The 24,582-nt window shown below is 40.8% G+C and overlaps 1 protein-coding gene across 2 annotated transcripts in view; it reads left to right on the plus strand.

Annotated features, from left to right (window-relative positions):
• Positions 1 to 24,582, plus strand: part of Sacs (sacsin molecular chaperone) — a 57,039-nt gene that overhangs the window by 19,300 nt on the left and 13,157 nt on the right. The window contains exons 5-7 of one of the 2 annotated variants that reach the window (XM_048341650.1): positions 240 to 386; positions 2,809 to 4,300; positions 5,085 to 5,176. In XM_048341650.1, coding sequence (XP_048197607.1) covers positions 240 to 386; positions 2,809 to 4,300; positions 5,085 to 5,176 — 1,731 coding nt within the window. Of the gene's footprint in view, positions 1 to 239; positions 387 to 2,808; positions 4,301 to 5,084; positions 5,177 to 24,582 lie in introns of those variants that run through there. The other variant, XM_048341651.1, reaches the window with a different exon arrangement.

The raw sequence follows: 24,582 nt of genomic DNA on the forward strand, positions 1-24,582 counted from the left end.
TTCATGCTGGATTTTGGTCCTCGATAATGTATTTCTTTGGCTATTAATTTTTACCATTAATATGGTTTATGATTATTGTGGAAACAACTGGAGATATAATGCCAAGTGTAGTCACTGCCTACCCTTCTCTCCATTTCCTATCAAATAAAGTGAGTTGGTGTAGGAAAGCTCTTGTGCCTGGATGGAGTGCCCTGGAGCGCTTTTGCTAAAATGCTGACCTTGTACATTGTACCATCTAGGGGCAGCACTGTATGTGTACAACAATGCAGTTTTCACCTCAGAGGACTGGCATGGCATCCAGGAAATAGCAAGAAGCAGGAAGAAGGATGACCCCTTGAAGGTTGGAAGATTTGGAATTGGGTTTAATTCTGTCTATCACATAACAGGTGCGATATTTGCCTTTTCAATTCTTGACAGTAGAAAATGTTTTTACCTATATTCAAGGCAAGCACTTTTGCCACTAGGCCATATCCCTAGCCCCTTTTTGCCTATATTCTGGTAATTGGTTTGGCTAACCTCATAGATGAGACTGTTTTAAAGTAGTCTTTCCTGTATCTTCTGACAGTGGTACTAAGTTGCCCAGTGAAATACCAGTGTCTTGAATTCTCTAAAATTACTGTGGTAACCATACCAGAGTTTTATTTTATTACGTGAAAGTAAAAGTTACTATGAACCAATGCAATTAATGTAAGATATTTTTGTTTTATTTGGTCTCAAATGTAGCTTTTGAAATACACCAAATTGTTATTATGAAAAACTGTAACCCTGCAAATCTTCATGAGTCAAACTGCATTTTACACATTTTCTTGTGCATATTTGTAAATATCAGAATGTTAAAGAGAAAAATGTGAGTATTAAGAAAATGATTTTTAAAGTGGTTATTGGATTGACATTTTCCTAAATGTAAACATTCACTCTTGGTAGATTTCTGAGTGTTTTACATTTTACTTTGAAATAATGCTTTAAATCTAGAAAGAACACCAGATTTCTTGTTTATAGATATAATAGGAAATACTTGAAGCTCTTGGTGTAAACATCTCTAAGGGTAATGGCTATTCTTAGCATACAACTTTTAGCACTTACTGTAGGTAAACCATAGAAATTCCTTTGGAAATTAGTTATTTTTATGGTGTTTTTGAAACTTTATTGCAAGAAGAGGAGAGACTGAACTGGTAGAGAAGGCTATGATGTTAGCTAGGAGGAAAGACTATTTAATTTTTCTAAACCAGGGTATGTTTGAGGGCAAGAGAGGGCATCAGCAATTTTGGCTTCAAGAAGATTTCCCTGGGTGAGTGGAAAGCAGGATCATCCTAACTGTAGCTGAATTTTAGTAAGCTTATTACATTTACATTAATATTGAAATAGCAATATTTGCTGTTATATTTTAATTGTATGCAGTGAGAATTGTGTATGAAAGTATAGCTAAACATCTGTACCAGCCTATTTGTAGGTTAGCCTTCAGGTCTGCAACATGTGGCTTGTAAGTGTGAGAAGGCACAGGTGTGAATTGTGGAGAGTGTTATGTGGAAATGATCTGTGAAGTTAGAACTGGGCTCTTGCCCAACATCTGCATCTCACTCTGGGCTTGCTCCCAACTTGTCAGTGGGCACATGTATGTGTGTGAAGCATCAATTGGAGATGTTCTGTAACTGAAGGGTTTGCAAAGGTCATCGGTCATGCTTTTATAGTTCAGGACTCTCCCGACCTGCTTTTGATCATGGAACTGTGGTGTTGTGTACTAGGAGTAGGCACAAGTATACCCTAGACCTCACTACTGATGGTTTTGGCTAAGGGCCTGGTGGACACGAGATTGCTCAGGAGTTCTTGAGGGTGACAGTGGGATCTGCAGTGGACTATCACTAATAAGAAGAGTTGATTTTACCTGGGTTTCTTCTCATGTGAAGATTTGGGGTTAAAGTATATTTTTGAGGTACACATTACCATTACCCCAAGGAAATCCCCTCACATTACCATTACCCCAAGGAAATCTCCTCAGAGGTGTACCATGCACTTGAAGTGTGTGCTGAATATTACTCTGCCTTGGGTAGGAAACAAGTGAAGCAGCTGGTAATCAACTGTGTATCTCTAAGTCTGATAATAGGGCTTAGTGTGGTGAGATTGTCCTAGTGAGGGTAGCACTCTGGACTCACTCCGAGTCTGCACTTACTAAGCTGCGATACAGTAGATCACCTGTATTGTCTTTCTCTTTTCATGGTTGTGCAGGTGAAGTTTTAATTTTTTTTTTTTTTTTTGGCCAGTCCTGGGCCTTGGACTCAGGGCTTGAGCACTGTCCCTGGCTTCTTCCCACTCAAGGCTAGCACTCTGCCACTTGAGCCACAGCGCCGCTTCTGGCCGTTTTCTGTATATGTGGTGCTGGGGAATCGAACCTAGGGCCTCGTGTATCCGAGGCAGGCACTCTTGCCACTAGGCTATATCCCCAGCCCCTGAAGTTTTAATTTTGGGCATAGGGTGAAACTTTCTTCCATTTCATTGGGTTCATATGGTTGTAGGGGCCAAGTATAAATACCCAAATTCTCCTTCCATCTTCTGCTTCATGGGTATTTAAAGATATATCTTGGTTTTTCACTGTAATCATGGGAGTTTCTGTGCCTGGCACTTACTACAAGATAGAATCAAGACAGAAGCCATGATTTCTCATGTCCATAGCTTACATGAGGTTTATTTTTGACTTGTTTTGTGACCCATACTTGTTTCATAGGTGACATTTTGATGGTGGTTATAATGTCATGTAGCTGTGATTCCAGGGTATGTTCACTTTCTGAGTTGGTGGTGACTTTGTCTTTGCAGATGTCCCTTGCATCTTCAGTGGTGACCAGATTGGGATGTTAGACCCTCATCAAACACTTTTTGGCCCGCATGAATCTGGCCAGTGTTGGAATCTGAAAGAGGACAGCAAAGAAATTAGTGCACTTTCAGACCAATTTGCTCCCTTCATTGGCATTTTTGGAAGCACCAAGGAAACATTTATAAATGGCACTTTTCCAGGAACATTTTTCCGTTTCCCTCTTCGCTTGCAACCTTCACAACTGAGTAACAATCTTTACAATAAACAGAAGGTTCTGGAGCTGTTTGAATCTTTCAGGGCAGATGCAGACACTGTGCTGCTCTTCTTGAAGAGTGTACAGAAAGTCTCTTTACATGTTCGAGAGGCAGATGGGACCGAGAAACTGGTATTTAGAGTGACTGCGAGTGAGAATAAGGGCCTGAAACATGAACGACCGAATTCCATCAAGGTTCTGGGAACTGCTATAAGTAATTACTGTAAAAAGATCCCAAGCAATAGCATCACGTGTGTGACATATCATATAAACATAGTTTTAGAAGATGAGAGTACGAAGGATGCTCAGAAGACATCTTGGTTGGTATGTAACAGTGTGGGTGGGCGGGGGATCAGTGGTCAACTTGACACTCTTGCTGATGAACTGAAGTTTGTCCCAATCATAGGAATAGCCATGTGTTTATCAAGCCAAGATGAAGACAGAGGAGCAATAGCTGATTTCTCAGGAAAAGCCTTTTGTTTTCTTCCTTTACCTCCTGGCGAGGAGAGCAGAACAGGGCTCCCAGTTCACATCAGTGGCTTCTTCGGCTTGACTGACAACCGCCGGAGCATCAAGTGGAGAGAGCTGGACCAGTGGAGAGATCCTGCTGCTTTCTGGAATGAACTTCTTGTCATGAACGTTGTCCCCAAAGCTTATGCCACTCTGATCTTAGATTCCATAAAACGCCTGCAGGCAGAAAAAAGTACTGACTTCCCTTTGTCAGTTGACGACATCTACAAGCTTTGGCCCGAGGCCAGCAAAGTCAGGGTGCACTGGCAGCCTGTGTTGGGGCCCCTGTTCAGTGAGCTATTCCAAAATGCTGTGATTTACTCAATTAGCAATGATTGGGTCAAGTTGGAGCAGGTATGTTTCTCCGAACTTGATGAGAGCTTGGCATACACGAAATCTGTACTCAACTACCTCCAGAGTTCAGGGAAGCAGATTGCCAAGGTACCAGTGAATCTGGCCGCGGCTGTGGAGCTCAGTGCTGCTGCCTCTTCCAGCGGGACACCGGTGAGGAAGGTGACGCCTGCGTGGGTGCGGCAGGTGCTGAGGAAGTGTGCGCACCTGGGCAGTGCTGAAGAAAAGCTTCACCTTCTAGAATTTGTGCTTTCTGACCAAGCCTACAGTGAGCTGCTTGGGCTGGAGCTTCTCCCTTTGCAAAACGGAAATTTTGTCCCTTTCTCCTCATCTGTATCAGATCAAGATGTTATTTATATTACCTCAGAAGAGTATCCAAGGTAGAGATCACACTCCTAAAATGCTAGCTTGCTAGTAGGGCCCCCCTGGCCTGCCCACAGTTACTCCTTTACTGCACAATTCATCACTTACCTATCTTGATTTTATTGTTAGAAGACTTTGATGAAATGTTAGGATATTAAAGGCTATATTTTGTATTTTTAAAGGCTAAAGCATTCCACCCTTTGTCAGATAACATTTTCAAGAGCACGGTGGTGTATGTTTGTGGTCCCAGAGACTCAGGAGGCTGAGGCAGGAGGATCAGTTGAGCCTGAGAGTCCTCGGTCACTGTAGGCAATAAAATAAAAGAATTATCCAGGTAGCTATTTCTCTTGGAAATTTCAGTAACGACACTGAAAGTGATTATTACAGAATGCTAATAGCTACCTAAGATTTGTTAGTAATGAATTATTTTGATGAGATTTAAATTGAAATTGTATATTAAATGGCATTTTGAGCTAGAATCTCCCCCATGAAATACAGGCTGACTTTTAACTTTCAGTCCTTTTGTCTTAACTTCTCAAGTGCCAAGATTACAGGTGGTACCATCATGCCTAGACTGATTAAGTAATCCTTTATAGGGTGTGCATTGACATGTCAGGAAATGAAACTAATAAAACCGTGAGGTATTTAGAATATTTCTGAATTTATATGGGACATGATACCCTCATTTTAAAGCAAAGGCTAGAAAATACTTGATTTGATGGCTACACTAAATGTATATAAAATAAAACAGTAGGTTTAGCTGGTTTGAAATTACATAGTGAACTTTTTCTTACTTTCTAGGTCCCTTTTTCCAGGTCTTGAAGGAAGACTTATTTTGGATAACCTGAAGCCTCACCTTCTAGCTGCTTTAAAGGAAGCTGCCCAAACCAGAGGTATTGTAGTTGTTTTTTTTTTTTTTTTAAGGTGAATGTCTTTACAAGTATGTAAATAGGTTTTGTAAGACTACATTTGCGAATTCATTTTATAGTTGCAAATCATTAATTTCATATTGTTGAACCTTTGGAATTATAATAATTTTAGGATGCTTCAGGAACCCTTCTAGCATCTAGAAAGCCTTGAAGGGAATGTATTTAAGGATGTCTAGTAAGACACTTACAGAATGTTCATTGTCATATGCACCTGCCTTGCATTGTTTCCAGCGCTTCCCCGGGTTTTACCATTTTGAGCCTCCAGTCCTCAGACCTCCCAGCCTGGGTGGTAATGAGGACAGCCCTAGCTGTTACATACCACAGAGCAGCAGAGAACGGTTAAGTTCCTGATGCTCAGTTCTGTCAGATCTTTTTCTGGTCCTTCCTGCTGCCTTCATCACTCCTCCTGCGTGACTTTGCATAGTTATGTTGGGTAGTGTTGACAGGACCCCTTTTCAAGAAATGTGGGCTGATAAAGTGGACTCCAGCACAGTGTCAAGAGGGATCTTAGGAATGCCCTGGATAACGAGTTATTTTTTAGAAAAAGAGTAACTTGAGGGGAAACATCTGCAGGGCTACTCTAATAAACTACATTGCACCTTTAGCAAGCACCCTTTCCTTAGAAACCTGTCGTCCGGGGTTTTTCTAATAAGTAAGATATTAGCCTGAAAATTGTGGATTTATCCCACTGGTGACCTTGCAAAGCATTTTCTTTGTGTCTTGTTCAGCATGTGCTCTTTTGTTTTCAAAGGCAAGTTGCAAGAAAGTGTAGATCTCTAGTCACTAAAATATACATGAAAGGATTTTGAATGTGGCATGCAGGTGAAGTTGGAATTAAAGTGAGGCTAAAAGAAAATGAGTTTAAGGCTAGTGTGGGGCATGCCCGGCTGGCCCCGCCGGCTAGGAATATGGTCTAGTGGCAAGAGTGCTTGCCTCATATACATGAAGCTCTGGGTTCGATTCCTCAGCACCACATATATGGAAAATGGCCAGAAGTGGTGCCGTGGCTCAAGTGGCAGAGTGCTAGCCTTGAGCAAAAAAGAAGCCAGGGACAGTGCCCAGTCCTTGAGCTCAAGGCCCAGGACTGGCAAAAAAAAAAAAAAAAAAAAAAAGAGGGGCTGGGAATATGGCCTAGTGGCAAGAGTGCTTGCCTCCTATACATGAAGCTCTCGGTTCGATTCCCCAGTGCCACATATATGGAAAACGGCCAGAAGGGGCGCTGTGGCTCAGGTGGCAGAGTGCTAGCCTTGAGCGGGAAGAAGCCAGGGATTGTGCTCAGGCCCTGAGTCCAAGGCCCAGAACTGGCCAAAAAAAAAGAGTTTATAAATGGCTGTCTGACACAAAAATCTAATTGAAGTAGGCAGCACATTTAATTGTGAGCTGTCACCTTCATGCTAGTCTTTCTTTGAGTCTCAACATGGGTTCCTAGGACCCTGGTGTTCTTTACTGCAGTATTTCAGAGCTCTCCTTCCCTCATTCCGCTTCCTCTCCTTTTCTCCCTCTTTTCACATTGTGTGAAATACAAACTAATGTGCATCATGGATGTAGGCTTAAGTGAAACTGTGCAAACTGAACATCTATGTGTAGCCTAGAGCAGGAAGCAGAAAGCCACCAGCCCCAGGGCTCTCTTGCTGTTTCCACCCCTGAAGAACTGTGGCCCTGTTTGACAGAAATGAACCTCAGTAGTGGTTGTACCTAGAAAGGACTCATGCAGTTTGTACATGTGCATGTGTAGGTGTCCACCTGTATATATACCATCAATTTTTTTCTTACTTATTGTCAAAGTGATTACATAGAGGTTACAGTTTCATACGTTAGGCATTGGATACATTTCTTGTACTGTTTGTTACCTCCTCCCTCATTCCCTCCGCCCCTCTCCCCCTTTCCCTCTTCCGCCATGAGTTGTTCAGTTGGTTTACACCAAACAGTTTTGCAAGTATTGCTTTTGTAGTCATTTGTCTTTTAATCCTGTGTCTCACAATTTTGGTATTCCCTTTCAGTTTCCTAGTTCTAATACCAGTATATACAATTTCCAATGTACTCAGATAAGATACAGTGATAGTGCAGGTACAACCACAGGAGGGGGATACAAGAGGATCATCAACAATACAAGCTACGGTTTCACATGGCATGTTGAAAGTAATTACAAAGTGATATATTACTTGTTTCCATAGCATGGGGTTCATTTCACTTAGCATTATCTTATACATTCATAGGGGCATATTAGGCTCTATTAGGCTCTTGTGATCCTCTGCTGTGACTAGCCTAAACCTGTGATAATTATTCCCTATGAGGGACACCATAGAGTCCATGTTTCTTTGGGTCTGGCTCACTTCACTTAGTATAATTTTTTCCAAGTCCTTCCATTTCCTTACGAATGGGGCAATGTCATTCTTTCTGATAGAAGCCTAAACTTCCATTGTGTATATGTACCACATTTTCCTGATCCATTCGTCTACTGAGGGGTATCTGGGTTGGTTCCATATTTTAGCTATGACAAATTGTGCTGCAATGAACATTGTTGTACTGGTGGCTTTAGTGTGTTCTTGTTTGTGGTCTTTTGGGTAGATGCCCCAAAGTGGGGCTGCTGGGTCATAGGGGAGCTCTATGTTTAGCCTTCTGAGGAATCTCCATACTGCTTGCCAGAGTGGTTGAACCAGTTTACATTTCCACCAACAATGAAGTAGGGTTGTACCATCATTTTTATCCATTCAGATGGTAGACACTTTAATTGTTTCAGTTTCTTGGCTACTGTTATTAGTGCTGCAGTGGTCTCTGACATGCCAGTTTCATTTCATTAGGGACTGCTATATTGTATATCAGTTCTACTTTTTATTTATTTATTTATTTTGCCAGTCCTGGGGCTTAAACTCAGGGCCTGAGCACTGTCCCTGGCTTCTTTTTGCTCAAGGCTAGCACCCTTCCACTTGAGCCACAGTGCCACTTCTGGCCGTTTTCTATATATATGGTGTTGGGGAATCAAACCCAGCGCTTCAAGCACTCTTGCCACTAAGCCATATCCCCAGCCCACTATTACTATTTTAATTGTTTTGTGTTTTAGTCATCATATTAAAGGCATGAATGGTTTACAGACCAGATTTACAATATGACAGTGATTACCATAAATCTGATTGTGTGTAGTTGCTCTTACCATTGAGTTACATGCCTTTTGATGTTCTTCTTATTTATATCTTTCTCCTTATTTTTTTTGGCCTGGGAATGAATCTCTGTCTCATTCTTGAATGATAGCTATGCTGGGCAACATAGGCTTGATGGTCAGTTTTCCTATTCAGTACTGTGAAAAGTGTCATACTGTTCTCCTGGCCTGGAAGGTTTCTGCTGAGAAGCCTGTTGGTAAATTAGTCCGACTCTGTTATATGTTGTTTCTCTTCTCTTACTGTCTTGAGAACTTTCCTTTTATCTTTCACCTTTGGGAATGTCCTTGTTTGAACTGAATTGGACTAGTTACCTTTGATCTTTCTATGTACTGGACACTTGTATTCTTTCTCTAGGTTTGGGAAGTTTTCTGTTACTATTTCTTTGAATAAGCTTTCTGTTCCTTTGAACCCCATAACTTGAACATTTGCTTTTAAATGTTTTCTCAATGTTACCATAGATTTTATTCATTCCTCCTTGTTCTTTTTTTAAAAAAAGTTTTTGCTTAGCCAGGCACCAGTGGCTCATGCCTATAATACTAGCTACTCAGGCAGCTGAGATCTGAGGATCACAGTTCAAAGCCAGACTGGGCAGCAAGTCCGTGAGACTCTTTTTTTTTTTTTTTAAATTTTTATTGTCAAAGTGATGTACAGAGAGGTTACAGTTTCATACGTTAGGCATTGGATACATTTCTTGTACTGTTTGTTACCTCCTCCCTCATTCTTATTTCCAATTAGCCACTAGAAAACTGGAAGTGGTGCTGTGGCTCAAGTGGTAGAGCACTAGCCTTGTGCTGAAGAGCCCAGGGACAGCGCCCAGGCCCCACGACCAACAACAAAAACACATTTTATTTTTTCTTCTCCAGCTCTTTATTTTCAGATTGTCTGTCATTATATTTACATTTGTTTGTTCAATTCTGCTATTGATTCCTCCAGTCATGTTTTTAATTTTACTTAATGTATTATTCAGTTCAAAAAGTTTTTTTAAAAATTGTTTTCATCTCTTTGTAAAGTTTTTCAGCTCAAGTGTTGATTTCTTTCTCTATTTTGAGAAAACAGAGGACATTCACTGGATTTCCTTAAGATGGCTGTTTTAAATTCTCTATCCGAGAATTTTCCCATACTAGTAACTAGATAGTTTCTGGTGTCTTAATTTGACAGTTAGATGAAGTTATGGATTTCTGCAATTTCTTGATGTTTATTGGTCTGTGACATTATCTGTACTTTGGAGGATGAAGCATGCCATTCTTTGTAAACTACCTGTTATTTTACTTATCTTTCCAGAAATTCTAAGCAAGCTGCTTATTTTCTGAGCCCATAGTCACTTCTGCTATTTCAGCAGTAGATGCTACCCAAAGTCTAGGTTGTAAGTTGGCTGATGGTATGTTGTTGCTATTTCAACAGTAGAAGGTAATTGGAGCCAAGTTTATCCTAGATCCATAGTTGGTAAGTTGTCTGTCATGAACTGGAGAATTACCTATGTAGGGTAGTCCATCCCTGCAAGCCTTTTCTGGAATCAGGATAGGCCTGATGCCTTGTCTGCAATCACTCACCTGTATTCAGTACTGAGAGACTGGTGATGCAGGCTGAAAAAGGAGTCTATCCACCAGTGTGCAGCAATTTGCCTCATTGTGTGTGTGAGATCTGGTCTGTGTTTAGAGGCTTCTGTTTGCTCCCTGTGCTGGTCTTACTGAGGTGGGCCTAGCACTGAGCTCTTAGCCACAGTTCTGGACTTGCTTTCCTACCCTGCTTCCCAGATGAGGGAATTTTGCATCCTCACTCTTCTTAGAGGCAATCTCTTGGCTGTCTGGCAAACATGATTCCACAAGCTGGGTCTGTGGATGTCTGGATTCAGGCCTGTAGTGGTTTTATTATGGCAGGCTTGGTAATGGGTTTTGAGCCTAAGGCCTTAACTTAATTCCTTCTCCTCCCCCTTTCTCCCTGCTCTGTGGCTTGGAATTCAAGAGGGGCCATGTGGATGTCTTTGTTCTTGTGTTCTTCATTGTGCCTCTTGTTATTGTATTGATCCTCGCACTGTGGTCTCATGTTGGCTCTACCCCTTGTGAAGGTCATTTGATGAACAAAGTTGTTCCAACTGGTGTGCCTGTGGGGATGATCACTAAAAGCTTTTACCCAGCTGCATCTTGGCCTGCTTCCCCTCAGCTCATTAGTGTCCATCTTTTCATACTGCTTTCATGAGTCACCTCAGGAAACTTTTTTCTCGCCGTAGCACTGAGTACTAGTCTATCCGACTCAGTCTGCTTTCTTACAGCTGTGCCTTTCCTCTACTAGATGATGAAGTCCTAAGAGCAGGGGAGCCATCATTGTGTTTACTCTGGTATTCTATGATCTGGCCAAGGACCTGGGTGGCAAGTTTAACTGGACATGTTGTTTCCATCTGTCAGGCTGGGCCAGTAGGGTGGGAACAGGGCTACAGGTAAATATTCTCATTTGTGCTTGTGATTTAGGATTTCTTTCTCAAAGAGTATCTCCTGTTATGATTTTTGGTTTCCACAACTGTGAAATAACAGTACTTGTATTGTATCTTTATACAGAAACTTCAAAGAAATAGGGTTAAATGACTAGAGTTGAGGTGTTGGAGCTAATGTACTGGTTTTATTTTTGCTTTCCTTTTTTTTTTTTTGGTAAATGTATTTTTATTGTTAAGGTGATGTACAGAGGGGTTACAGTTACATATATAAGGTAGAGAGTACATTTCTTGTCAAACTTGTTACCCCCCCCTCTCATTTTTCTCCCACTTTCCCTTTCCCAGTACCCCCCATGTTGTACAGTTCATTTCCAACATACTGTCTTGTTGCATTGGTTCACCCTTTGTCCTTTGTCTTGCCATTTTGATATTCCCCTTCTCTTCCCTAATCCAGATAAACTTAAATACAATTCTGAAATCAAACATAGTGACAACAGATGAAAGAAAAAAGAAGTAATTTCACATAGTACATTAAAAATAACAACAAAAAACCTTGTTTCCATATCTTGGAGACCATTTCACTTAACATCATCTTTTTTTTTTGTAATTTATTTATTAATTAAACACAAATTTTTGACAAAATGTTGTGTAAAAAGGATACAGTTACATAGTAGGGCAGTGTGTACATTTCTTGTGATATCTTACACCCTGTTTTTCTTTCCCTTCCCTAGGTCAGGTAGACATATATGCAATACACAATGTGCCAAGAACATATATAATAGCCACGTGGCCTACGCCCAAGAAAATTCGCCTAGGGCTTTAAATGTAATGTCGACATTAGACAATATGTCGACATTAGACAATATATCGACAGTAGTCTTATATGACGTACATACATAGCTTTTGAGCTATTGTATTCCACTGAGAGGTCAATTTTTGACCTTTATATGTTGAGTAGTTGTTTGGTTTTAGTTATATAATGTTGGGTTGCTGACCCAATCCTGTGGGAAATACCATTACAAGAAGTTTTTGGTTTCACAGACCTGATCTCTACTGTCTCTCCGTCACCCCATCTTAACAGTCATATATCAGGGAGATCATGCCCCTTTGTTTTCTGTGTTCTAGGCTTGTCTTGCTCAACATTATTTGTTCATGTTCTGACCATTTCCCTGCAAATAACAATATTTCACCATTCCTAATCGCTATGTAGTATTCCATTGTGTATAGGTACCATATTTTTTGGATCCATTCATCTGTGGAGGGGCATCTGGGTTGTTTCCATATTTTGGCTATTGTGAATTGTGCAGTGATAAACATGGAAGTACAAATGTCTTTTTGATATCTTGGGACCTGCTGTTCAGGATAGATGCCTAGGAGTGGTATGGCTGGGTCATAGGGTAGGTCTATATTGAGCTTTTTGAGAAACCTCCATACTGTTCTCCAAAGTGGTTGTACCAATTTGCACTCCCACCAACAATGGAGAAGGGTTCCTCTTTCCCCACACCCCCTCCAACATTTGTTGTTGCCTGAGTTCAGAGTATAGGCCATTCTAACTGGAGTGAGGTATCTCAGGGTTGTTTTTATTTGCATTTCCTTTACTGCCAGGGATGTTGAACATTTCCTCATATGTTTCTTTGCCATTTTTATATCTTCTCTTGTGAAGTCTCTCTTTAGCCCATTTCCTAATTGGTTTACTGGGCTTGGAGGGGCTTAGTTTTTTGAGTTCTCTGTAGATGACAGATATTAGGCCTTTGTCTGTTGTTGGGCTAATAAAGATCCTTTCCCATAAGGCTGGCTGTCTTTCTAGTTTGGTGGCTATGTCCTTAGCTGTGCAGAAACGTTTTAATTTGTAGTAGTGCCATTTGTCGAGTCTCTCCCCCATTTGTTGTGCCCCTGGGACTCTATTCAGGAAGTTCCTTCCTGTGCCTATAAGTTCTAGCATCTTTCCTACTCTGTCCTTCAGTAGTTTCAAGGATTCAGGTCTGATATTGAGGTTTTTGATCCATTTTGAGTTGATCTTGGTGCATAGTGATAGGCTTGGGTCTACTTTGAGTTTTCTGCATATGGCTGCCCAGTTCTCCCAGCACCAGTAGTTGAAGAGGCTATGTTTATTCCATTGTATGTCTTTAGCTCCTTTGTCGAATATCAGCTGACTGTAAGAGTGCGGTTTTATTTCTGGATCTTCAATTCTAATCCATTGGTCTTCCGGTCTGTTTTTATACCAATACCAGGCTATTTTTGTTATGATGGCCCTATAGTAGACCTTGAAGTCTGGTATTGTGATACCTCCTGCACTGCTTTTTTTTGCCTAGAATTGCTTTGGCTATGCTAGGTCTTTTGCTGTTCCATATGAATTTATGGATTGCTTTCTCTATTTCAGTGAAGAATATGACTGGGATTTTGATAGGGATTGCATTGAATTTGTATAACAATTTGGGCAATATGGCCATTTTCACTATACTGATTCTGCCTACCCATGAGCATGGGAGGTCTTTCCATCTCCTTGTGTCTTCTTTGATTTCCCTTATTAGATTTTTATAATTTTCATTAAATAGGTCCGTCACTTCCTTGGTTAAGTTGATCCCTAGGTACTTTATTCTTTTTTTTGGCTACTGTATATGGAATTGTTTCCATAATTTCCTTTTCTGCTTGTACATTGCTGGTGTACAGAAAAGCTGCTGACTTTTGTGGATTGAGTTTGTATCCTGCTACTTTGCCAAAATGGTTTATTAGGTGTAGGAGTTTGGGGACTGAGTTTTTTGAGTCCTTCAGATATAAGATCATGTCATCTGCGAATAGGGATAGCTTGATTTCTTCTTTGCTGATGTGGATCCCTTTGATGTTCTCCTCTTGCCTTATTGCTATGGCTAGGGATTCCAGCACTATGTTGAAAAGAAGTGGGGAGAGTGGGCATCCTTGTCTTGTTCCCGAGTTTATGGGGAATGATTTAAGTTTCTCTCCTTTTAATATGATGTTAGCAGTTGGTCTGTTGTATATGGCTTTTATTGTTTTGAGGAATGTTCCATCTTTTCCTGTTCTCTTCAGAGCTTTTAATAAGTATGTATGTTGTATTTTGTCAAAGGCTTTTTGGGCATCGACTGAGATAACAATGTGATTCTTGATTTTAGTTCTGTTGATGTGGTGAATTACATTGATTGATTTACGGATGTTGACCCATCCTTGTGACTGTGGGATGAAGCCTACTTGGTCATGATGTATAATTTTCTTGATCAGTTTCTGGATCCTCTTAGCTAATATTTTATTGAGGAGCTTTGCATCTGTGTTCATTAGTTATATTGGTCTGCAGTTCTCTTTTTTTGTTGGGTCTTTGCCTGGTTTGGGAATGAGTATGATATTAGCTTCATAGAATGAGTTTGGGATTTCTCCCTCTGTTTCTATTTCGCAGAAGAGTTTGAGGAGTATTGGTATTAGCTCCTCACTAAAGGTTTTATAGAATTCGTTGGTGAATCCATCTGGGCCTGGGCTTTTCCTTGTTGGGAGGTTCTTGATTACCTCCTGTATCTTGCTGTAAGTTATTGGTTTATTTAGTTGATTTATTTCTTCTTGGTTCAGTTTATACTTCTCTAAGAATTGATCCATTTCTGTAAAATTACTGTTTTTTACTGAGTAGAGGTTCTGGAAATAGTTCCTTATGATTGTTTGAATATTGTGTGTACTTGTTGTTATTTTTCCGGTGGAGTCCCTGATTTTACATATATGAGTCTCTTCTCTTCTTTTTTTTGTAAGTCTTGCGAGGGGTCTGTCGATTTTATTTATTTTCTCAAAGAACCAGCTTTTATTCTTATTTATTTGTTGAATGGTCTTTCTATTTTCAATCAGATTTATCTCTAATCTTTGTAATCTCTCTCCTCCTAGTCATTTTAGGTTCGATCATTTCTTGTTCCTCCAGTTGTTTTAGTTTCATCATGAGGTTATTCACCTGCTCTGCTTCCATTCTTTTAATGTGAGTGCTGAGGGCAATGATCTTGCCCCTCAGTCCTGCCTTAGCTGTGTCCCATAGGTTACTTTGTGATGTATTTTCATTGTCATTGTGGCTTATGAATTTGTTAATTTCATCTTTAATTTGGTCTGTGGCCCAAGTGTTGGATAACAGTGTGAGGTTTAACCTCAGAATGTGTATAACCTCTGTGGTAACCGTAGTTATTGTGGGTTACCTTTAATCTACTGTGGTCAGATATAATACATGGGATGACGTCAATACGTTTGTATTTGCTGAGGTTCTTTATATGCTATGACATGGTCTATTTTGGAGTATGATCCATGGGCTGCTGAGAAGAAGGTGTATTGGGTCTCTGTAGGGTGGAAGATTCTGTGTAGATCTGTCAGATTCATTTGGGATATGGTGTTACTTAGGTCCTCAGCTCCCTTGCTAATTCTCCGGGTGTTGGATCTGTCTCCTGGAGAGAGTGAGGTATTAAAGTCACCCACTATGATTGTGTTTGGGTCTATCTTGTTCTGTAGTTCTGTGAGAATTTGCTTGACATATGTAGGGCCTCTTTTGTTCAGTGAGTATACATTTACCACCGTGATGTCTTGCTTCTGGATTTTTCCTTGTATTAAAATGTAGTGTCCTTCTTTGTCTTTTTGAGTTGATTGTAATGAGAAGTCCAACTTGTCTGAGATCAGGATGGCTACTCCTGCCGTTTTGGTAGGTGCATTTGCTTGGAAGATCTTTCTCCATCCTTTAATTCGGAGTCTGTTTTTATCCCTTGCTGTAAGATGGGTCTCTTGTAGACAACAGATGGCCACTTTTTGTTTGCAGATCCATTCTGCCAGTCTGCTCCTCTTTATTGGAGACTTCATACCGTTTATATTCAAAGAGATCAAGGATAAGAGTGTTTTTCTCCTTCCATTTTCTTGTTGGGCTGTTTTTCCTCTTTTTTTTTTTCCTTGTCTTTAGTGAGCTGCTCTTTCTGTTGGGTTCTGGCTGTTGTAGTTTCTTTCTGTTTCTGTCTGTGTGTCCTGTATGATTTCTGTTGGGTGGGATTCCCCTCTTAGAATTCGCTGTAAGGCTGGTTTTTTATTCACATACTCCTTTAGATCCTCTTTGCTATGGAAAGATCTGGTTTTCCCCTAGAAAATGAACTCCAGCTTCGCTGGATATTTAATACTAGGTTGGCACTTGTTGGCCTGCAGAACTTGGATGGTGTTCTTCCATTCTCTTTGTGTGTGGTAGGTTTGTGTGGAGAGGTCTGCTGTTATTCGGATCCTCTTCCCATTGTAATACATTTCTTTCTTCGCTTTGGCTGCATTCAAAATTTGCTCTTTATTCTTGAGATCTGAAGTCTTGAATATTATGTGCCTTGGCGTGGCTTTTCTGGGGTCTGGTCTGCCAGGTGTCCTATAGGCTTCGGTTACCTGGATGGGGTCCCTTGTGAGATTGGGGATGTTTTCTGCAATAACTTTATTGCAAATATGTTGAAGCCCTCTGCTCTGGTGTTTGGCTCCTTCTATTCCAATTATGCGCAGATTATATCTCTTGTCTTTGTCCACTAGCTCCTGGATTAGTCCGCCCTGGAGCTTTACCGTTTCTTGGAGTGTGGTAATTTTCTGGTTCTTACCGGCTGCGTCATCGTCCAAGAGAGAGATTCTGGATTCAATATGATCAATTCTTTGTGCTGTGGATTCAAGTGTGGAGTTCATGGATGTCAGGGAGCTATTTATGGTTGCCAGATCAGCTCTGATCGTGGAAATTTCTTCCTTTAAAAAGTTGTATTTTAAATCTATTTTTTTCATGCATTTCACTTCTCAGGATGTTGAGGTCTTCTTTAACGGAGGTTTGCATTGTATCCATTTTTGCTTCCATTTCTTTCTTGGCTTCCTGGATGTCCTTCGAGACTTTCACTCTAAACTCCTGGAATTGTTTTCTGATTTCGTTTGTGAGGCTTTCCATCATTTCTGCTAACATGGCCTCAGTTGTTTTTTTTATTCTCCATCTCTTCATTCGTGCTGCTTTTTGGAGCTGGCGAGTTGGCTTCCCCTTTGATGAAACTCGTTATATTTCTTTGTGATTTGTGCATCTGGAGATCTGTGGGTGGCTTCCCTGGTTTGGCTTTGTTCTGGTTCCCGCTGCTCCGTCAGTGGGAGACTTGTCTGTGTCCTGGCTCTGGGTTTGAGCCTGGCTGTTGATCCTTACTGCCCAATGGGTGAGCGTGACCGTCTCGGTTGTTGCCGGGGTGGTCACCCTCCCTGCACTTGGGGGTGGGTAGGTTCTGTGTCTTTCTCTGCGGGCAGTGTCCCGCCGCTGTGTTGTGCTGACCCTAGTGTGCCCCTGGTGGGGGTTTTGCTGGTCATTGATTCAGCATGGTGTGGAGGCTTTTCTCTTCTTTGGTTCTTTTTTCCACTCTGTATCTTGATCAGAGGAGCTGACTTCTCCGGCCGTTCGCCCTCCTGTTGGACCGCCCCGGGGCTGGTGTTGAGGGGCGGCCCACTCACTTGTGCGAAATGCGCCAAACTGAGTGGGCGCTGCTGCTGGGGAGCTTTGCCTTCCTGTACGGGCACGCCTACCAGAGCAGGTGCTGCCGCTGAGGGCCCCTGCCCATCTGTGCGGGACATGCCTACAGAGCGAGCCCCCGGTTGTTGGGGTGTGCTTGCGCCCTCCCGCTAGTCTGCTGTGGGGGGCGGTATGTGTGGGCCCCAGTGGGATCAAGTGTCCGGGCATGGTTCAGCGCCCACAGACTGCACCTCCGCTGCGAGGGGGGGCGTGTGATCGGGCTCGGGTGTCCCTGCTGTGCTGGTATTGCTCACCAGCAAGCCTGTGAGTTTTGTTGAAAAAGTCCGTGAGGCCCAGGCACCTCAGGTGGGGCTTCCAATGCCTGCTGGTCCCTGGCCTCTGTTGGGAAGGGAGCGGGGCTGGTGCGGCTGATTCAGGCTCCTCTGCTGCCTTGGTGCTGCTCCGCCTCTCCCCTGCTAGCTCCTGTGTCTTCCCATAGTCTGAAGGGACCTTTTGCGGCCTGATTTGGGGGTTCTCTGCAGGGCTTGGGTCTCTGACAGCTGGTCTCCCGTTGGGGGAGGGGCAATGGGGAACTCACTGGTCCTGGATTGTGTGTGTGTGTCCCTCGCCACTGTTGGCCCTTCGGGGGTGGGGTGCGGCGACCAGTCATTTGGTGGTGGCGGTCCTGGCTCTCCCTTCTGCACTGCTTGGTTCCCCCGCTGCTCATGTCCGATCCCAGCTGTGCGGTCCCGAACTTCCCATTGCCGCCGGCTGTCTGTCTAGGTCCGCGCTCCCCCTGGGGTCCGTGGAGTCTCACTGTCTGGACTCTGCGCTCCCGGTGTGACTTTTCGGCAGTCGGTCTGCCGTTCGCTGGGTCCCCTTTCCCAGCCTGGCCCTTTTCGGGCCAAGGTCGGCGGGTGTGGGGCGGTACCCCGGAGATTCTCCGGCTCCGTATAGGTTATAGGCTCTTCTTTTTTTGTTCCTTTTCGTTTCCTGCATTTCTCCACTGCTTCTGGCTGCTGGTTTTGCTGGGTTCTTGATGGGGTGTTGGGTGCTGGAGTTCCCAGCTCGCTATTCAGTTGGAGCGAGTTGGGGTGCCTCCCTACTGTGGCGGCGCCATCTTCCTCTAGCCAACATAATCTTATATGATCATATGTACATAGCTATTGAGATATTGTGATCTTCTTCTAGGACTGTCCTAGACATATACTAATTATTACCAATGAGGGAAACCATGGAGTCTATATTTCTTTGGGTCTGGCTCACTTCACTTTATTTGATTTTTTTCCAAGTCTTTCCATTTCCTTATGAATGGGGCAATGTCATTCTTTCTGATGGAAGCATAGAATTACTTTGTGTATATAGACCACATTTTGTTGATCCACTCATTTACTGAGGGGCATCTGTGTTGGCTCCATATCTTTTGCTTTTATTTTTTTTACTTGAAGGTCTAAGTTACTTTCATTTGACATTACATGAATAAGTGGACTAGTATTAAAAAATGGGGAGTAGGGAACTAGTTAGAAGAGCAAGTAAATAGATATTGGATGAAATAAAGAGAAAAAAACAGTTGAGACAAATTGTTAATATATTGCCGTAAGGATCCTATTTGTATATATATTAGTTTTCATACTTATTAGATTTGGTCACGGGTCTTGTTCAGTTTAACTGCCAAAGAGCCTTCCATAATTGTGTTTGTTTCCATATGTATGAAGCATTGTGCTAAATTAAATAAATATAGACACTGTTACACCAATGTAAATCAGTGCTGTCATTTAGTGTGATGGGCACTTTTATCAAATACACTGAGTAGCATGGACCACAGAGGTAGGTGGCATGTCAGGGAGAGTGGCTTGTGTTCCTCCTGCATATGTAGAGGGCAACTGCAAACTTCGTGTGTGGAGGGAGGCTGTTTTCAGATTCCACTTCAACACCACTCTGACATAATGGGCACTCTGGCAGAGACAATGCTATAGCATATAAATGTATAGAAATCATAGAAAATGCAGTGTTTCTGTGTCAGCCTCAGCTGTTTGGACAGCAACATTCCACGTGTTTTGACATGAGACTTATACATGAAGATGTTTGGGGCTCCCAGTCCCCTGGCTACTTGTTAGGTGTTTGGCCCATGGGGAGATTCTCCCTTCCTCTCTCCCAATTCCACCCTCACTCTTATTTAGGCTACAGTCAGCTGTCCCTGAAATCCAGGATAACCTCATGTATCTCCCCATACCTTCCCTTATCACCAGTCAGCACAGCATTGCAAGAGGTCATCTTTCCATAAAATTCCTACCTTTGATCAGCTCTTTCAAAGAATTCCCCCTTTTCCTTACACATAGGACAGAATCCTAGGCTCTCTGTTACCTGGCTCTTTCTGGGTGTTGCACATGGAAACACCATGTGGACATTTGTTCACATTGTTGCATGTTGGAACACAATGGAACATTTGTGCACATCTGCTTTCTTGGTTTTGTTACCACCCTGGTCTCTCTCATGTTTTGAAGACAGCACATTCTCTTCCTCTGTGGGGTGCAGGTGGTTTTTCCATTGCCATCCCCTTTGTCTTGCTTCCTGCTACTCATCTTTCATGCAACCCATCTGTGCTCCCACAGCACTCACACACCCTCCCTGGTTTAGGCTTTTGTTATGATGTGTTGAATGTCCACTTTCCCCATTAGTGGTCATTCTAGTTGTTCATTTCTTTATCTTTAGCACTGCATGGCAGATGAATGCCTGCTGTAAAGTATTCAAAGGATGTTTCTATCAGAAGACTGGTAGTCCCTCTCCTACCTGCCAAGTAGGGGAACCACATACATACATCTCACTGACTTACCACAGTACCATTTGATCAAGTAAATGTTGTGGGTCAAGCAGAGGAGGGTTAGCTGTCAGTGGAGCTGTTCTTTAGAAGTGTGTGATGGCTGGTGGCTACCCACTCAAGCCTTGGAAACATTTGATAACACCTCCCTCTCTTTATCATAAACTCAGAATTTAACTATATGTTTACTTTGCATAGTCATAAACTTCTTTATAAAGATGTTTCTTTACCTTCTCAGTTTTTTATCTAGAATATAAATGACAGCCTGTATAAACTCCCTTTGTAACTTATAACATGACTATGTGGATGGAATACAGTTGATGTGTGTAAACGTGTGGTTTCTTTCCCAGTGAAGACTTTGTCCTTATAGTGGCTTGGATTTAGTTTGTATTGAAATATGTCTTGAAAATTTAAATGTATCTTCTGTTATGCTTGCTTTGGTTTATGGCCTTTTTATATAATAATTTATAAAAAGTCTACCAACAGTACTGTCTAAAGATGTAGGATGATTTTTTAAAGATATAGAATAATTTCTGTAGAGATCCTGTGACAATTCTGGCCTTTCTAAGAATGGATTTAATTATATTCTAGCACAGCAACTTCTCTGGGGATATTCAGGTAGGATGATTAACTGAATGTTGTGTTCATTTGAAGTCTGGTGGTTTTATTCATTTGGTTTGTTCAATCCTGGTTTTTTTTTTTTAATTTACCTTAGTAACTAGAAGTTATACACATACAGCAATTTTTATTTTGGTCTGGTAGTAGTAACTATTAAAGGAGAGAGGAAACTACTAACACAGGTATTTGTTGTTACAAATACTATAACAAACTACATTTCATAGAAAATTTAATCTCAAATGAAAAAAGCCTGCAACATTTGTATCTTAAGTTTTTAGAGAAGTGTGACTGTAAATTCATTTCTGATATATGATACCTAAATATTCAGATGAAAGGGACAGAGGGCTGTGAATTCTGGGACCTAGCTGGGAGGTCTCATGGTGAGCTGTTGGGAGTGTGGCTCAGTGCTGAGGCTAGTGACCACCCAACCACAGGTAGATCCCATTGAGGAGGATAGTGAAATGGCCACTCAGCTCTTCATTAAAGATTCATCATCTGCTGAGTGTTCGTATTCTTTTACTAATTACCTTTTCTTCTTCTTTTTTTTCTATAAAAACTTTTTTTAAAAAGGTCAACTTGTAGTTTTATCTTCCCCAATTCATGTTTCATTTGGAAATTTGGCTGAAGTAAAATTTGCCTTATAAAAGTTATTATCCTCTGAAGCATGCTCTACATATCTAAAATTAATATAGGAACCAAGTCATTATTGTACTTAAGTTTATTATTGCATTTTATATTTATACAAATATAAAATTTTGTTTCTAGTTTATATTAAAAGTGCTTACTACACAACTACATTACAATTTTTTCCCAGTGTGTTACCAATATTTCCTATATTTTGGAAAGTGTAGTCAAGTCAGGGGAAAGCAAAATCTGGTCAGTGGGTTGTAGAATTACCCTCTGACTTAGGGTTTGTGATTCCCTGTTGTTGTACCTCTCAAATCAAGATCAGAGTGCTGGTGCTGACCTTTGGGGAAGCGGTTTGGCCACTGGGGTTTATTTTGAGCCACCTTGGCTTACCTGCTCCACAGGAGAGCAGGCTCTTCCTGCTAGGCCATGTATCCCCAGCACCACTTCTGGATTTGTGAGATGGTAGCTGTTTCAGCTGGCAGTTGGGCTACCTCTTTTTCTTTTCCTTTGTGAACTTTTCTTTTGCCCTAATTTTTTTCTTTTTTATTTCTTTGAGGATTGGAGTGATTCAGATCACTCTATAGGACCTTCACTATATCATGTAGGTATTTACAAAGAGATTTGAATTTCTCTCACAGTGAAACATTATTAGAACTCACCAGCCATCAAAGCTGCCATGGCCACTTTATGTACTTAAAATATATATGAAGAACTGTTGCTGTATTTGGAGCCTTGGGTCAGCATTAGCCATTTGGGAATCTAAAGAAATCTGGCCAAAAATAACAACCCCCAGTTAAAATAAAAGATTCAGGACAGGCTTTTCTTGGTTACATAAACTTTTAAGTAGACTATAGTTTTTCTATCCATGTTGACTTCATCATTAAAGTTAGAACCAAGATAATCATAAATAAATATAAACAATTAAAAACTGTAGTCTCTTAACAGAGACTCACTGTTGAAAACTTTCAACATCCAGGGTACTGACTAATCTATAATAAAGCAAAACTACTCACAGGAAGAGTCCCTTTCAAGTTAAATGATCATACCTAGCCGCAGCTTAGATGAAGCCTTTCTGTTCCAGAAATGATTTTATTATCACAGTTAACCTTTTCTGACATTGCTTAATTTTTAAGGCCACAACCCTACAAGTCATTTAATTAAATGCCTAAAATTATTTTTAGCTGATCCTATTAGAGGTGCTCCATGGCTTTCTAAACCAGAACATGGAAACTGCTCTGTGTTAACATTTATACTGGAGTTAGAAGCTAAGCATCTTTAATACAAAGTAGATAGAACACAGAAGTTCAGATTGAGACAGTTTACTACAGTTAGAGTTGTGTGCTATTGCATTTTCTCTCTCCTTTATTTTCTGTCATATGCTTTCAGTTGAGCATGACTGGTTGGGTAGTTGCATGCTCTATGTGGTATGTCTGTGTATGTTGTATGTGTGAGACTTGGCATTTTATTTGTATATTAATATAAGCCAATTTTAAAATGCAGATACATGTTTTGTAAATTGCCAAATTTCATTCAAGGATATCAGGCAGGATTATTAACAGAATGCATGTCTTGTGGTAATTTAACACAGAACATAAAGTTATGCATATTAACTTTTTGTTTTCTGGGTGTTGTGACTTAATTTCTAACTTACTTTACTCATGATTTGGTTCTTTTGTTGTAGTTAATTCATTTTTAAGAATGTTACTATAAAATTGTATTTTAATGGGATTAATAGAACAAAGAGCTACACTGATTATACTGTTGACAAGATATATTTTTTTTAGATATTACTGCTTGAATTACCTCAAATCACACAAAGTAAAAAAGTGCTAATATTGTTAATCTAGTTATTATCATCTTCCTGAAGCTGTGGAAGTTTGCCCTTGCTTTAATTTCTTTGACAGTAATTTTGAAATGTCTTGTGGAAATATAACACATAATTGCTTGGTAAAAGGTAAGTCACCTTCCTGATGTATAGGCCTTGGAAATAAGCTGTCTTTCCTTGACTGAAAAATAATGACATGCAAATGTTCCAAGAGCCTTTGGTACAATGTTTTCTAAAATCAACTCTTTTAAGGGTCTAGAAATCATTGTACATAGGGAAAAATATGTTACTTTCCACAGAACTGAGTTTGGTATGCTTTTATTCCCTGTCTGGGCAGATATATTTCTATAGGTGTATGTTGTTATGTTTCTTTTATCTTGTTCTTACTGAAGTTATAAAGTTTTAATGGTTTTGTGCTCTGAAGCACAAAATCCAGTTTGAATGAAATGTTAATTTCTGGACCAGTGGTTTTAAATAAACAACCTTCCCCTATCAACAACCAAATCAAAACCAGTCTTTCAGTTGACAAATATCCAGAAGTAGAATAGAGCCATGGCTTATGTCTGTGGCCCATTTTTTCTCTTTGCCTACCCCCTAGCATTTCTGAAAACTCTAGGGCTGTGCTCAACATACTTTAATAGTAGTAAGTAGCTGGGCACAACCCACATTAGAAGAGTGGTAATAACGATTCCATGGTAATAATGATTCCATATTTGGCTTGTATATTATACTTAAAACAGTTCATCCTCACTGTTTATCTAGATGTGAATTCAACTTCCTGAAAGATTTAATGACACCTAATTACACATTGGTTAGTGTTTGGAGGGAAACTAAGATTCTTTGTTGTCCCAGCTTTGGAAAGTGCCAATCACTGAGGCAGACTGCAGTCACCGTGGTCTGACCTCACCCTCTTCTCTCCAGTCCACAGAACTACTCTGTCCTAGGTACAGGAAGTAACATAAAAGGACATTCTTACAAGGTGAGCACTCTACCACTAGGCCATATTCCCAGCTCAAAAAGGACATTCTTAGTGAGTTTGCTTATCAAACTCCATCTGCATTTTCTTTGGTATAACTTTTATTTCTGGACATGTAAACATTAGTTTTTTTTATGCTGATAAAATTTGCTTAACACCATAGGATGCTCTAAGAAACACATTTAAAGCTTGTCCTTGGTGATTCAAGTCTTAGCTGCTTAAGAGGCTGAGATCTGGAGAATCATGATTCAAGGTCTACCTGGGCAGAAAAGTCTGTTGCACTCCCTGTAAAAATCAGGGTTGGAGATGTGGCTCAAGTAGTAAAGTCACAGCCAACCAGGCATTGAGGCTTTGGGTCTAGCACTTTTTACAGAAAATTTGTTATTATAAGTATGGATTTTAAGAAAGTATTTAAAAATTGCTGTAGGCAGGTTATGTTGAATGTTTTAAAATAAAATGTGTTTAA

The sequence above is a fragment of the Perognathus longimembris genome, chromosome 3, assembly GCF_023159225.1.
Source record: "Perognathus longimembris pacificus isolate PPM17 chromosome 3, ASM2315922v1, whole genome shotgun sequence".
Lineage (NCBI taxonomy): Eukaryota > Metazoa > Chordata > Mammalia > Rodentia > Heteromyidae > Perognathus > Perognathus longimembris.